This window comes from Sturnira hondurensis, unplaced genomic scaffold (genome assembly GCF_014824575.4).
Source record: "Sturnira hondurensis isolate 20B ecotype Veracruz unplaced genomic scaffold, ASM1482457v3 Scaffold0015056, whole genome shotgun sequence".
Lineage (NCBI taxonomy): Eukaryota > Metazoa > Chordata > Mammalia > Chiroptera > Phyllostomidae > Sturnira > Sturnira hondurensis.
In genome coordinates, this window is record NW_028087687.1 from 2,694,826 (window position 1) to 2,710,686 (window position 15,861).

Below are 15,861 nucleotides of genomic sequence, written 5' to 3' on the forward strand. Positions count from 1 at the left end.
TCACCGTTCTTTCCAGTGCAGAACAGTGAAATGGTGATGATTTCAAGATCTTTGTTGTTGTTGTTTGTGGTCAGTGCTCATGAGTATGCTTGAGGGAAGAGTGAACTTTTTGGTCTCAGATTGTTCTTCAATAAATACTTGACCTGCTGGATGAATGTTTTTCTTCAGGCACTCTAAATGGTTTGGTTTACAAAGGCTTATTTATTTTTATTAAAGGGGAAGAGTTCCTCAAGTGATACTGTTACTCATCATTGTATTTTTTGAAGTTAGAATAGAAATGACTTAATTTACTTAAGCAGTTTTGAGAACTTCTATTTACTAAATTTAATCTATCTTGGCCAAATAATTTGGACTTCATAAATGGGTACACTTCAAAGCTATAAGTCACTTTAATTCAGTATTATCTTTTTCATAGAATTAATGTTACACGTGAATAATGTCTCCTTTTCAGTGTGTAGGGCCCTCTTGGGAAGCTTGTTAAAAATAAAGTTTCCCAGGGCATGCAGTCTGGGCAGGTGGATTTTACTAAGCCTCTCAGATGATATGTGTTCACACCAGCATTTGCGAACCCCGGTTTGAATGGAGAGTTCAGGTCTAGGACCAACCTATAATGGCCTATTTAACTTATAATGAAAGCAACTTGTTTGATTGATTAAATTATTTATTTACATTGAAGTAATGTTTGTGTACTCTCAAAGGTACTTGAGGTGGCTTCCAAGTTAAAAATATTGTAAAATAGGAAGTAGAAAAAATAGTAAAGATCATTTTGTGATGGTTTTTGAGTCAGAATTATCTAGGATGTTTTCCCCACGAATACACATGCCCTAGCCATTACCCCATATCTCCGACTCAGAAAATTGGGGTGAGTCTAGGGATGTACAGTTGGAAAAATTTCCCCAGGGTTTTCTGAGAGATACCCAATGTAAGATTTCTTGAACAGAGCAGGGGAGATTAAACCTTGCAGGGAGAGTGGTGGCTTATAGAATGTGTCTGCTTTTTTGACTAAAACTTGCCTCTCAGACTGCAGTGTGTATGTCCCAGGGGGTAGAGCTCTCCAGGCTGTTTCAGAGGACCACAAAGGCATAGGATAAACCTAGGATATCTTCCTGTGTGAGCAAATCTACATGAATATATTGTGAAGTAGAATTCAGAATTCCCATGCATCTTTAAAATTTTATGAAATACATTGTTTTGATTTTTTTGTTTGAGGCTGGCAACTTGGTTTATGCACCTAATTTGCCCTGAGACACCTACTACGTGCCTTTAAAGAGGGTGGAGCGGTGTTGCAAGGGCATCAGCCTTTGGTGTTTATAAGCCAGGCATGTGTAGGGTGGGGAGTACTTTTGTAGCTAGGAATGTTAATTTTGGGACCAAGTATAGAGTGACTTAATGATTACTTATTAATATATATTTTTAATGTCACATCATTTTGCATGGCTGTTCAATTTCCTTTTCTTATCCTTAAAGTCTGTAAGCCCTGAAGATTCTGAAAAGAGACGCGCTAATTATCAAGCTTATCGAAGTTACTTAAATCGAGAAGGTCCCAAAGCTCTAGGCTCCAAGGAGATCCCAAAGGTAAGAGTGCTGAGAAGGCACGGCGTCAGCGCACAGTTGCAGAAAGCAGAGGAGCTGCAGTCACCACATTTGCTGATTAGGGATGTTTATCCCATTATGAGTCACTGCTCAGTGCTTAGAAAAGTTTTCTTTTGACTACAAGTAGCCCTAGTAGGGCTGGGCTTCGAGGCATGCAGCAGTTACAAGATTCTGTGCCTTCACGGTACTTACGGTCTAACTCAGGGAAGAGGCCTTAAGTAAATTATTTACTTAGAACTGTGATATATTTGCCAGCCTCACCTCTTGTACAAGGTGTATGAAAGTCTCTCTGCTTGAGAGGACTTCAGGCAAAGTGGTGTCCTCAGGGGATAGTCAGTTTCAGTGGAGGCAAGGCCATGGGAGCAGAGCTGGAGAAGGGGTCCAGGATGCTGGGTGGTTGCTGGCCCCGCAGTGGGGGTTCTGGAGTGGAAGAGTTTGGTAGGGAAGCTGGAAGTGCTGAGATTGGGGAGGTGAAAAGATGCTCAGAGCCAGGGCGGATGGTAATTCAGGGGATGATAGGTGACTGGGATGTGGGACAGGGCCCTGCATGTTGAGTTTTATACAGTTATTTTGAATTTGTTGAGAAGCGTTTTCTTGTAGTGTTCACAATATCACTTTAATTATAGAATCTTTCCAATCAGGAGGTAACATGATCTTGCCTTTAAGTTATGTACAGGTTGTTATGTTTACCATCATAGGAGAAGGCTTCTTATTCTCTGATAAGGGACCTTGGGATGTCGTTAGTCAAACTTTTTCTCTCCTAGCTGATCCAGAGGTATTCTTTTTTCCGGATGGTGAAGGATTGAACTTGTGTTGTGCTAGGATTGAACTTGTGTTGTGCTAGCCTTTGGATTTGGTTTAGCTCCTCTTCAAGCCTGTTTTAAGTCTGTGTTCATTTCTCTATTCAAAGAGTGGTAAGTAACTTTGGATGGTGTACATGATTTTCGTTTTGCTTGGTTTACCTTTCTTTCAACCACTGCAGAAGTAAAAAATGTCTATAACTATACACATTCCTTTTTTTTTCAGAGTTTATTTTATTTTTCACCTTTTTTCATTGTTGTTCAAGTACAGTTGTCTCCATTTTCCCCCCACCTACACATTTCCATTAAGATTAAATGTCTCCATGCAGCTCACTTTGGCCGGTGTCTTTTAAGTTATCCTTCCAACTAAGAGACAATAAGGTCTTGCTTTTAAGTTGTGTATAGGTCGTCAGATTTCTGTCGTCGGATAAACAGCTAGAGAGAAGTACAGGGGCTCGAACTTGCTTAGCTTTTTTTCAGAATTGAAGCTTTTCTTTCTTAACAATAGCAAGAGTTTCTGTGGGTGGATGGTAGCTAGTTGTTTACTTAAAGTTATACATGCTCACTAGTGCTTTAAATATTAAAAATAATAATGAAAATAGTATGAATGGATAGTTTTAATAAGCTTTTCTGACTATTGAATGTGTATTTTCTGTTGCTGGTTTTATAAGTTATTTTCTTAGGATTTAATTCCAGGTTCTGCTTACTTGCTGTAAATTTCCAGCAGATTTTTCCATGCTGAGATTATTTATGATGTCAAATGAGAAAAATCAACTTCCTGCAGTTTTGATGCCAAATATTTCTTTGGAAAGCTACCATGTAATTTCCTCTCTGCTTGAACGTTTTGATTTGTAGGGAGCTGAAAATTGCTTGGAAGGCCTGACGTTTGTAATCACAGGAGTGCTGGAGTCCATTGAACGAGACGAAGCCAAGTCTCTGATTGAACGCTATGGAGGAAAAGTGACCGGAAATGTCAGCAAGAAAACAAACTACCTTGTCATGGGTCGTGATAGCGGACAGTCCAAGCGGGATAAGGTGGGCGCTGCTGTGTTCTTGGCACACGGAAGCCTGCCTGTTTTGGCAGGCTCCTGACCTGGCTGTTTGTAATAGTGCCCTTTACATAGAGTTAAGAGAAGAAAGAAAGGGAAAAGCAATTCTTTCCCCATGTTATTTCTTCTGCATGGAAGTTGGCTTTGATCCCAGGATTTTGGTTTTCCAACTGAATGCATAGCTCCTATTTACTTGACTTTTTTAGTGTAGTATTCTAATTTAAATATTTTTTAAGAGAAGCAAATAACAGTTTTCTTGGTTTTTAAGTCCTAGGTACTCTTATGTATGCCACTTAAGTTTCTTATTGGAACTCTGCAAGTAGAATTGGGTGTAGCTCAAGTAGCAGAATACTTTGCTAACCTTGCTTCAAACAGAGCTGCTTATTTCCTTACGTAACAGGAGTTCCAGAGGGAGGCAGCTGCTGCGGATGGTTCAGCAGCTCAGTGATGCAGCAAGGCTAGTTCCATTTTCTGCCTCTTTTGTCCTTGTTTTGTTAACTTTAGACTCTGTGCATGTTGCCCTGTGTTGCAAGATGGCTGCAGCTCTAGGATTTTACGGCAGAAAAAAAGGGGCAGTGGCAAGATGTCATACCAGCTGTGACTGGCTTCATAAGAGTGTTCCCTGAGACTCCTCTTGTGAGATTCCACTCATGTCTGATTGACTATAGCTGCCACATGGCCATTCAGTGCTGTAACTGGAGTTGGGAGGACGAGGACTTTCCTGATTGCCTTAGACTGGTCATAGTTTATAACTTGGAGACGGACACGCTGGAGTTCAGCTAGCAGGGAGGGAAGTGGGGGAAGGAGTCTGCCTGACAAGCCAGTCCAGGAGGGGATGAAGAGCGGACTGAGGCCCTGGCGACTGCCCTTTTTAGGGTCGGGGGAGAGGGGGGGAAGGGAGAGCACTCCAGGAAAGTGGCACTGTGACACCTCAGGTACCAACTTATTCTTAGGCATCTTCCATTTTTTTTCTTTCAGTGGCACTTTTTCATGAATATGGTTTCAAAAAATAATTTCAGCATTAGTTTACAAATGTTTTTTTTTAACCTACTAAAAGGCCCTAGAGTCTTTTTTTAAAAAAGAAAGTAATGGTTAGAAGAATACAGGTTTTTAATGGCTTGCATTTTGAATCACTAGGCAGCAGCCTTGGGGACAAAAATTATTGACGAAGATGGCCTATTGGATCTCATTCGAACTATGCCAGGCAAGAAGTCCAAATATGAAATAGCAGTTGAAGCTGAGGTTTGTATAGAATGAATTTGATTTAAGTTGGTTTATAGCAACTTTCCTATTCCATAGATGTTTCTTGGGTGGGAACCAGGCTGTTGGCTGAAAGACTGACTTCCCTTCTGCAAACGAACCTCCCTTACTTCCTTTAGAGCAGGTGGACTCCGTTCCCGGATCTGGGGTGTGTTTCCTTACCTTTTTAAAAGGAGTATGAGGAGAGAGAGGACAGTGTATTGCATTTACCGTATCTACTTGTCAAACTTCCCGTATTTTCCATATTCTTGCAGTGACTTTGTGCAAGGTTATCTCTTGAGAGTTCTTTAAAAGATACCTTAAAGGTATCGGTATGATCAATTCATTTTCAATTCAAACTGTATTAGAACTTTCTCAGTTGTGCTAGAAACCAAGCCCATATTAACTTTAGCAAAAAGGGAAAAGGGTAGCTTCCGTAACTAACATGTGGGCAGGGTGGGCCTGGTGTAGGAATTACTAGATCTGGAGAATTTAGTGCTTTCAGGGCCCTTTCAATTTCTGCCTCTCTGCCTCTCCTAGTGCTGGCCTCGTTCATTCCCATATGTGCAGGTCTTTTCCAAGTGCAGGGCACAGGTGTGCTGGTAGCCAAGTTTCATGGCCCTAGCTCTGTTGTCCAGGTGGCAAGGTGGTCTGACATTTATTCCAGTTAGAAAAATGTTGGGGAATGATGTGTATTGGCCCTTCAGCCAGTGTTTCCTAGTATTAACAACTGTCGTAACCATCACAGTTACCAAAACCAGGAAATCAACATGGAAACGACACTGCCAAATAAACCACGCATGTTATTCAGACTTCGCATTTCCCCCAGTTGTCTTCTTTCTGTTCCCAGATTCCACGCTGCATTTAATTGCTGCATCTTACTCTCCTCCTATCGGTGACAGTTTGTCATTCCTGGAGGAGTGCTTCTACAAAAAAAATAGGATTTCTTTGATGTTTTCTTCTGATTAGCTTGAGGTTTTGCATTTTTGGCGAGATACCACTGAAGCAGTATGGTGCACTCACTTCACAGTGCGTCACATCAGACATCGCTTGTGATCGGTGATAGTAATTTTGTTACTTGGTTAAGTTAACGTCTGCCAGGTTTCTCCACTAGTAAAGTGAGTATTTTCCCTTTGTAATTGATCAGTGTATTGGGGAGATGCTCTAAGACATTGATAATACCTTGTTTCTCCTCAGGCATTCACTCACTGATTTTATCATTCACTCACTGGTAAAGAGGCACTAATTTATTTATTTATTCCAATTTTTATTATTTTATTTATCTACTTTTAGAGAAGGGAAGGGAGGGAGGGAAACATCGATATGAGAGAGAAACATCGATTAGTTGCCTCGTACTCACCCTGACCAGGACCAAGCCTGCAACCCAGGCATGTGCCCTGACCAGCATTCGAACCAGTGACCTTTTGTTTCACGGGATGATGCCCAAGCAACTGAGCCACACCTGTCAGGACTTTTTTAAAATTCACACCACAAAATTTGTTACTTGGTTATTATTCACACACCATTCTTAAAAAGAATTCACCCTTTTTCACTATTATTCACACACCATTCTTAAAATCAAAGAATTCAACTGTTTAGAATTCAGTTGTCTAAAAATCATGAATCAGTGGTTCTCAGCATATGCACAAGGGTGTGCAACCATCACCACAGTCTGCTTCCAGAGCGTTCCATCACTCCCCGAAGAAACCCTGTGCCCGTCAGCAGTCACTCATGCCTGCCCCCAGCAGCCACCGCTCCACTTGGTGTCTGTGGGTTTGCCTGTTCCACACGTTTTGTTTAAAGGGGTCGTGCAGTATTTAGCCCTTTGTGCCTGACGGCTTTCGCTTAGCAAAAAGTACTCCTTTTTATTAGTGATTAATATGCCATCGTGTGGATACGCCACGTTTTGTTTTGTTCAAAAGTTGGTAGACATTGGGCTTATTTCCACTTTGGGAGTATAATATAAAATATATGTGTGTGTGTGTGTGTGTGTGTATAAATGCTGCTTTGAACATTTGCGTAGAGGTTTTTGTGGAAGCATTAAGTTTTTAAAAAACTTTTTATTTTTCATTTACAGTTGAAATTCACTATTACATTAGTGTCAGGTATGTGGCATGGTGGTCAGATATCATGTAACTTACAAAGTGACCCCCCAGAGTCTGGCACCCACCTGGCACCATTAACTTTTAACTACTTAGAAAACTGAAACAAAAACCTCTTAATCCTTTACCCTGTTTTCAAACTAATACTGGATTACTTATTTTAAAAAATTTCATTTGGGTGTTTCTCATTGTGTTTGCTGTTCATTTCTATAAAGTTTGGAAGGCGATGATTTCCACGAGTAGGGTCCATTGTGAGAAGGCAAACCCAGCTGGGTGGCTTGTTTGAGTATCTGAGATTATCCTCTAGCACATTAGCAGGGTAGAAATTATCCGTCTCACCAGGTTTCTTTTTCCCTCACTTTTCCAATTTTTAAGATGAATAAAGAAAAGTCCAAATTGCAGAGAACACCCTCGAAAAATGACCAAGGAAAAAGAAAAATTAGTCCAACTAAGAATGAATCAGAATCCAAAAAGTGCAGACTGACTCCCAGAAAGGATGGCTCTGTGAAGTCAGTGAGAGAGGACACAGGTGTGTTTCAGAGAGGCCTGGACTTCAAGGAGCAGGTGGCCGAGCAGACAAGTGGTGACAGCCGGGCCAGGCAGGTGGCTGATGGCAGCGGGGAAAACAAAGTGGCAGATTTGCTCTGGGTGGACAAATACAAGCCAACCTCGCTCAAGGCCATAATTGGACAGCAAGGTGACCAGAGCTGCGCCAACAAACTCCTACGCTGGCTCCAGAATTGGCACAAGAGCCCGTCCGAGGACCAGAGACACGGTGATTCTACAGCTTTCATTCATGTGTGTGTGTGTCTGTCACCCTGCCGTTACTCAGTGGCACATTTACAAGGAGGTTGGATAGTTGGCCTGTCCCTCTCTCAGCAGGCCCTCGTTGAGAGCCGGTTCTGAGACCAGGTGCCGTGCTAGACCCCAGAGGTGCCGTTGAGAACAAAACATAGTCCCTTGCATGTTGCTCACAGACAGCGGGGGAAACGTAGGATCCAGCCATTAAATTGTAGTGTGCTGAGTACTGTTGGAGAGGTGAGCGTAGGGTGCAGAGGGGGTGTGTGCTTTCACCCCTGGAGGAATGGCTGTCTAAGCCAAGACTTGGAAACCAGGAAGGTGTCAGCTGGGTGAATGGAGAGGAAGGAGCACATGTACCAAGGTCCGCAGGGGTAGGGGAGCCAGACTGCCTGGTGTGCCAGGGAGACTTGGGGGAAGGGCAAATGAGAAGCTGAGGCACTCTTACAGCTTGGCAGCCCCAAATCCCGGTGGAGCGTTCGCTTTTGGCCGGCCTGGTAGTCCCGGGCTTCTCTAGTTTCTGCTCTTGTTCACCATGCGTTTGTCATGGAACGTGAACACCCATGACATATGTATTTAATATACAAAATGGTGGGTCTGAGGTTTCAGATCACAAATATTGGTAGTGATTTTTCTGAGCTTCATCTGCAGCCCTGGGGGATATTGTATAAGAAATAAGAGGACAGAGTGATGACTGGCTCATTAATGTGCATGGTCACTAGGCATTGGCTGATGAAACCAGCTTACTTATAATAGTGTAATTGCAATGATACAGGGTTACATTTAGGCGGTTTCTCTTTCCAAACCCACATAAAAACTACCTGAAAGTGGGGGTGGGGGCAGTGCTTTGTGTGCCTGCAGAAAACTTTAAGGCTTCAGGTTATCTTTTCCCCATGCCTGCAGTAGATGGCAGTCCCTGTCACTCACTGTGTGTGTGCATCCTTTGTGTCCCAGGCCCCATGGCGTCAGGGGAGGAAGAATGTCGTAGAGTTGTGCCAAATAGTTGAAGGCACAGCATCTTCATTTTTCCTTTTGTGACCATGGAGACCAATTGTGCTTGCTAACAGTTATGGAGGCCTGCCAGTCATTTTCTGTGCTTGGGCACGGTCATTCCCACAGCATCCCTCTCAGGCACATTACATAGTCACCCTTGTTTGATAAAGGGGGCAGCAGGCCAGAGGCGTTAAGTCACCTCTGAAGTCCTCCCTGCTGGTGCGCAGCGGCGTCAGGGACAGGTGGAATCAGGATCGGGGCCTGGGTAGTCTGCTCCACGACCTGTGTTCTGTAGCAAAGGAAATCATAAAAGTATTATTTCAAATCAAAGTTTTAAAGTTAATGCATTTTAAAAATTAATTTATGTGGGGTGGAGGTGATCTAGGGTGTAGAATTTTACCAAGTGCTCTGGAACCTGTTGTTCATACTTTGTAGAAAATATCCTACAAATTTAGAACTAAGCTGGAGGACTGTTCTCGATGCTAAATTCGTGCACAGTTAACCCCGAATTTCGGTTAGGTAGCAGAAGTTAACACTCTGGAACTTTTTTCTCCCTAGCAGCGAAGTCTGGTAAATTTGCTGGCAAAGACGACGGCTCCAGTTTTAAAGCAGCGCTGCTCTCAGGCCCCCCAGGTGTTGGCAAAACCACCACTGCTTCCCTGGTTCTTCAGGTGGGTGTTCTGGTGCAGTGTGGCCGGGAAGCTAGCACAGGGCTGGGCGTGTGCAGCGGGCGTGTGCATGTGTGTGAGTATGTAGTGGTGTGTGTGCATACTTTCCTGAAATTAAACCTTTAGAATTTGCTTTGGTGTCTGGGATATTTGTCATTTTCCTTCTTTTTAAAAATATTGGTGATTATAATTATAGGCAGTATTTGCTTGTGCAGACAGTGTATTAAGCCTTTGGTTGACTATTTCATAGGTAACAGTCTTACAGCCCCTTACAGGTAGGAGCACCTTACACGCTCTTTGGAGAAGTGTGTGCACTGTCACCATCCTCGTGTGGCTGCTGCAGTGGGCTGAGAGGAGGGCAGTGGCGCAGTGTGAATTCTGGCGAGTGGGACCCTGCCTTTGCTCTGTGGTCCCTGTGGCTGCTGTTCCTAGACAATGAGAAGACGGGGCCGTTGAGCCAGACGCAGTGGGTGTGCGTCAGAATGGTGTGGATGACGCGTGAAATGGGACCAGAATGATACAGTGAAGGACTTTGAACTTCTTTTACTTCTATTGTGGGATTTACTGATCCTCTCTCCCAAAAGCTAATGGTTTTGTTTTATCTTCGTTGTAGGGACCAGAGTGTAACGTTTTACCTGGTGTAAGAACTATAAAATCTCCATACTATGAACATGAAAAAAAAACCCCAAAGAAATCTATTTTTCCCTAGTCTCTACAATGTTGAACATGGCTCTTTTTTTTCTTGTTGTCATTACCTTTTTTGGTAATTCAGTTAAGGCATTTTTTAATACTTTATGATTAAGATGGTCAATTTTGGGAAATAAACCAGAATAAATAGATTTTTCATGATTTGAGAGGACAATTGTATATAGGGATAATTTGACAAAGAATGACTTAACTTTATTATTTATCTTGAAGTCAAGAATTATAATAGATTAATTTTACATCTGATATTGAAGTCTTGGGTTGGTTATATTTAATTCTTTCTAGGACTTCAAAAAACAAATAGTAAAATTGCTTGTTCAAATATATGCTTCCAGGTTAGTGATTTATCAGCTCAACTTGTATGTGTGTGAGAGTGTGTGTGTGTGTGTGTGTGTGATGTACATGAATATGATGTTTTAAAAGTCTCTTGATTGTGAGGCATACTGCAGTTAATTTCATTGTCATTGTCCTACTGTATCTTTTTACCCATGGTTCTCTGTGTGATTTTTCTACCCTCTTTCTTCCTTAACTGTCGTCTTTTTTTTGGTGGGGGGGAAGAGGAGTTAATAATTTACGTTGTGATGGTGATGGTTTCTAATATTTTGATTAGGAATTGGGATACAGCTACGTGGAACTGAATGCAAGTGATACTCGGAGTAAGAACAGTTTGAAGGAGATTGTTGCTGAGTCACTGAGCAATACCAGCATCAAAGGCTTTTATTCAAGTATGTGACTGTTTGAACTGGTTTTTGGGGGGAGGGTTATGTAAGAAAACAAGTTCATTTCCAGGTTTAACCGCCACCGCTGTGCACTAGCCACCCTGCTGTGTATATCCTGGGGCAAGTGAGAGAATAAGAAAAGCCTCTGATGTAAGTCTTATAGAGGACCTTTTTTAGGTATTAGGAATTTCTGAGAATGTGATAAAAATGCATACATGGATGTATTTATGTACTTTGCATATGCTTTTAGCAGATTCACAGGTGAACCCTGTGAAGAGGGCAAAAAAAAAAAAATCAATGACTGCAATACAGCGTGGTGAGTGAGGTGGCGGAGGCCTGTAGATGAAGGGATTCTGTTTGGGGCCTTGGGGAAAACTACCAGGAAGAGGTGACATTTGCTTCGGGGGCTCTGCAGAATGAGAAGGAGACTCACCTGTGGGTGGAAGGGCTTATTTCAGATAAGAGTGGTAGGGGAGGTGAAGACAGTGTGAAATACCGCAGTATCGAAGGTTATGGCCAGTGGTCTGGTATGGCCAGAGCTTATGGGGACAGGTAGGGGCCTACATTGCACACTGAACACGTGGAACCTGTGGTTTATTGCACAGTTACCTGAGTTCTTGGTACTTTCAATGGTAGAAGGTCATTGTTAAAAAGAAGTTGCTCAGGAAATGTCACTGTTACACATGGCTGGCGGGTGTAGGTTGGTACAGCTCTGCAGGGAACTCTGGCTGTATTTCTTGAGGTTAAGTTACATGTACCCTCTAATGCAAAAATTCTAAGTCTCAGGTTCATTGTTAATACTTGTATATATGCAAAATGACACATACATGGATGTTCATGTAGTGTGATTCATAATAATGAAAGATTGAAAGCATCTTCACATTTTATGGATCGATATTGAGTGAATTATGATACATGTGTAGGATAGAACGTTACTGAACAGCCTTGAAAAGTGAGGTGTTCTGTATCCATAGGTAAGAACAGATCACAAAAATACATTAAATGACCAAATCAAGGAGTGTGTTTTTATGCACACATATTTTTAACATGCATAGGATGTCTCTGAGAGGCTACACAGTAGTCTGGTCACACTGTTGGCCTCTGGAGAGGGAAACTGGTACCCTTCGTGGCCAGGGAGAAGGGCACTCTCCTCACCATGTGCTCCTGGACCTTTGGGGTTTTGAATGTGTGGTTACTAGTGTGCAGTGTGTCATGTCAATGTCTGTAAAGAGCAGTGTTCGAACAGCAGTTGTTTTGTTTCTGTCCCATCCCACTGCTTGTCGTCAGGCGGAGCAGCCCCTTCGGGAAGCGCGAGACACGCCCTCATCATGGACGAGGTGGACGGCATGGCGGGCACTGAGGACAGGGGAGGCATTCAGGTAATGGGGGCAGTGTAGTTTTGCAGTTTACTGTTTTGGTGTTTACAAAAAATACAAAGAACGAGTTATGCTGTGACATCTACGGCAATTAAGCCATGTTGCCGAGGAAGTTTTTAAAACTGAGACTGTGTGCATTGTGTGGTACTTTGTTTTTTAAATGATTATTTTTGTGTTGCTAATTTGCCTTGTAGGAATTAATTGGTCTGATAAAACATACAAAAATTCCCATTATTTGCATGTGCAATGACAGAAATCATCCCAAGATTCGCTCTTTGGTTCATCATTGTTTTGATCTTCGTTTTCAAAGACCTCGGGTTGAACAGATTAAGGTATGGTGTTGGGAATTTTTCCCCCATCACATTCTATTTATTGAAGGGTCAGTTTTAAAAGTACCTGAAAGTATTTTTTAAATATCTGATTATATAAGTTACAAAAAAAATCACTGAAGATTCTCCTTTTAGGCTGCTATGTTGTCTGTTGCATTTAAAGAGGGTTTGAAGATTCCCCCACCAGCTATGAATGAAATAATTTTGGGAGCCAATCAAGATATCAGACAGGTAAATTGAATATGTATTACATGACAGTTGATGATTTTTTTGAATTAATGCCTTCAGCCTTATGGGGAATGGGCGTGGTGGTTCTGTCTCATTGACAGAGTCTTATCTGTGGTTCTCGTAGGTCTTACACAACCTGAGCATGTGGTGTGCACAGAGTAAGGCCCTGACCTACGACCAGGCCAAGGCCGATTCCCACAGAGCCAAGAAGGATGTCAAACTGGTAATGAATGGATTTCCATTTATTTTTGTTCCGTAGTTCCTTGACAAACCTATGGAACCTGTGGATATTTATTTACTTTTTATTCTCACCTGAGGATGTTTTTTTATTGCTCTTTGAAATGAGGGGTGAGTGGGGGATTGCCGGGGGACGGGTGGGGGGTGGCGGGGAGAGAGAAACATTGATCGGTTGCCTTCCATATGTGCCCCAAGATAGTGTCAAACCTGCAGCCCAGGCATGTGCCCTGACCAGGCATTGAACCAGAGACCTTTCGGATTACGGGACAGTGCTCCAACCAACTGAGCCACACTGGCCAGGGCTGGATATTTATAATAAGCGTTAGAGACAGCTGCTAAAAGTGTTTCTAGTTCAAATGGAATTTTTTCAAGGACTGTCCACGTATATTGTAAATTTTGAGAAAGGGAAGTTTTAAATTATACACGCTTCAATAATTATAAAATGGCTTCTTCAGAGTCCTTGATGTATGGGTTTCATTCATGTTTTCAGTGGTTTTGCATCTGTTGTGAATAATCTGTTCTTAATGGTTTATAGTTTAATAACCTCCCTGAAAGTAGAGGTCTTATCAATGATCTCTTTGTTCTAGTTCATCTAGTCACTAGTCAGAATTTATTACAGTTAGAGCAGTGATTAAGCAGTGTTTTTACTGTGTCCTTTTTAAAAAGTTAGTAAATTTTAGAGCGATTTTCGGTTCACAGCCGAACTGAACAGAAGGTGTGGAGATTCCCCGTATGCATCCTGTCCCCACACACATCCAACCCTCTGCACGGCCAGCATCCCCTATGCGCTGCCACTGACGACCTGCTGGGACTCGTTGTTCCTGCCCAGGGCCCCTAGTGGCGTGCCTTTTATGGGCTTGACAAATGTGTGGTCACATGGGCCTGCCCTTGTAGCTTACTAAAGATCTTCCGCGCTCTGCTTCCTCCCCCTCCCCCCTCACTCCTGGCAGGCACCAGCCTTTTACTGTCTCCGTAGTTTCACCTTTTTGGAAGTGTTATATAGTTGGAATCACACCGTGGAGCCTTTTCAGATTGGCTTCTCTCACTTAGTAATTTGTATTTTAACTTGCCTCCATATTTTTTCATGGCTTGGTAGGTCATTTCTTTTTAGTGCTGAATAATATTCCCTTGGGTGTACCGCAGATTATTCATTCACCTACTGAAGGGTGACTTCCTAGGTTTGGCAATTGCAAGTAAAGTGGCTAAACATCCGCGTGCAGGGTTTGTGTGTGTGTGATCTGTGCTTTTAATTCACTTGGGCACAGAACAGGGAGCACAAGTAGTGGACAGTGAGTTAAGTGTCTGTTTAGTTTTGTAGTATGCCACCATCTGTCTCCCAGACCGCACTACTTTGAGTTCCTGCGGCAGTGCACACCAGTTATGTCGCAGTGCACACGTCCTGGCCAGCGTTTAGTTTGGTCAGTGTGTGGGTGCTGGCCCTTCCACTAGGAGCGTCCCTCTTTCTTGTTAGGGCCCATTTGATGTTGCCCGGAAAGTGTTCGCAGCTGGAGAGGAGACTGCTCACATGTCACTCATGGACAAATCAGATCTCTTTTTTCACGATTATTCGATAGCGCCCCTTTTTGTCCAGGAGAACTACGTACACGTGAAGCCCGTCGCTGCAGGGTGAGTGTTCAGAGCTGGCCCGGGGCAGAGTTAGTGCCCCCCGGGCACTGCGGTGGGCAGATGCCTGAGGGGGCGGCTGTGGGGTGTGGGCAGGGCCGTGATGCAGGCTGGTTTTTATCCTGCAGGGGGGACATGAAAAAGCACCTGATGCTTTTGAGCAGAGCGGCAGATAGCATTTGTGATGGCGACCTGGTGGACCGGCAGATCCGGAGTCAGCAGAACTGGAGCCTTTTGCCCACACAGGTGAGTGTGGTCCTCCCTTAAACTGCAGGCTCTGCTTTTACTTGGGAGAACAAAGTAGCTTCTAGCTCCTGTAATTACTTAAAATACCAGGTAGACCTTACTGCCGTTATGGCAAAAATACAGTCTGTTACAGATTAAAACACTCCCTGGTCACTATTGTCTTTTTGTTGATCCAGCCCCATTTTTCAGTGGCTTATGATATTTTTATGTACGTGGACATATGGAAATAGGAACATTACATTTTGGTTGTAACTAAGATGTGAGTCAAAGTTTCATTTCCTCTGTTTTACCTTAAGAATCTGTGTCCTTTTTGTCATTCTTGGGTTGCCCAGATGATTCCTAAGTAACTTCTCCTTGAAGAAATGCAGCCAGGGAAGGTCAGCAGCCACTTTCTGATACATGGATTCTGATTTTCTTCTTTCTTGCTAAAGAGGCAGCTTTGAATTGGGTACTTTATTGCAGTTGATATGTTTTACTCAAAATAGGTTTTCGTAAACACTCATACTGAAGAGTGTTTGTTCCTGTTGGAGTTTTACCTATTTCTACAGCATCATCGACCTGAGTTACAGATGGGGGACTTCTGGCGGCCTGCTCCTCTCTTAATCTTACCTACACGTTGTTTGAAAAAAAATAAAAAATAAAGACTCGTTCTAGATATAAAGAATTCTTTCTCATGTTTTAAAAGTGTTCATTCTTTAAATTAGCAATTGTGTGTTTGAGAATTTGTCTTTAAAATAATTTTAAACACAGAAAAGCTTAACATACAAAAATACTCCCTAAGTCATTAGTTCCAGTGGCAAAAATGGGACAGAATCTCCATGTCCAGCAACAGGAAAGTGATGAGTTGTGGTGAATTCTCTTGATTAGAACACTCTGCCACCTTTAAAGTTACTTGTAAAGATTAGCTAATATGAAAAAGTTAATTATTAGAATAAAGCAGGATACAAAATTTGTGTGTAACTCCAGCCTTTACAAGAGTGAAAACCCCAGGAGTGAAGATCCCCAGCGATAGATACCCTTTGTACTCTTCTCAGGCGTCAGTTTACGCGATGCTGTAATGAGCAGACCTTCTGTGCTTTGAATCCTCTGTGCTGTCGGTAGCGTGTGCTGGAGACAGTCATGCTGCTCTGAAGCAGAGTCCCTCCTGCCCCACTGG

The 15,861-nt window shown here is 42.7% G+C and overlaps 1 protein-coding gene across 3 annotated transcripts in view; it reads left to right on the forward strand.

Moving 5' to 3' along the window:
- RFC1 (replication factor C subunit 1) overlaps nt 1-15,861 on the forward strand; it is a 72,482-nt gene that overhangs the window by 47,881 nt on the left and 8,740 nt on the right. For 2 of the 3 annotated variants that reach the window (XM_037064323.1, XM_037064325.1), the window contains exons 10-21: nt 1,468-1,575; nt 3,249-3,428; nt 4,580-4,684; nt 7,159-7,558; nt 9,133-9,245; nt 10,558-10,672; nt 11,954-12,045; nt 12,237-12,374; nt 12,507-12,602; nt 12,724-12,822; nt 14,308-14,462; nt 14,588-14,705. In XM_037064323.1, the coding sequence (XP_036920218.1) occupies nt 1,468-1,575; nt 3,249-3,428; nt 4,580-4,684; nt 7,159-7,558; nt 9,133-9,245; nt 10,558-10,672; nt 11,954-12,045; nt 12,237-12,374; nt 12,507-12,602; nt 12,724-12,822; nt 14,308-14,462; nt 14,588-14,705 (1,719 nt within the window). The remainder of the gene's footprint in view (nt 1-1,467; nt 1,576-3,248; nt 3,429-4,579; nt 4,685-7,158; nt 7,559-9,132; nt 9,246-10,557; nt 10,673-11,953; nt 12,046-12,236; nt 12,375-12,506; nt 12,603-12,723; nt 12,823-14,307; nt 14,463-14,587; nt 14,706-15,861) is intronic. The other variant, XM_037064324.1, reaches the window with a different exon arrangement.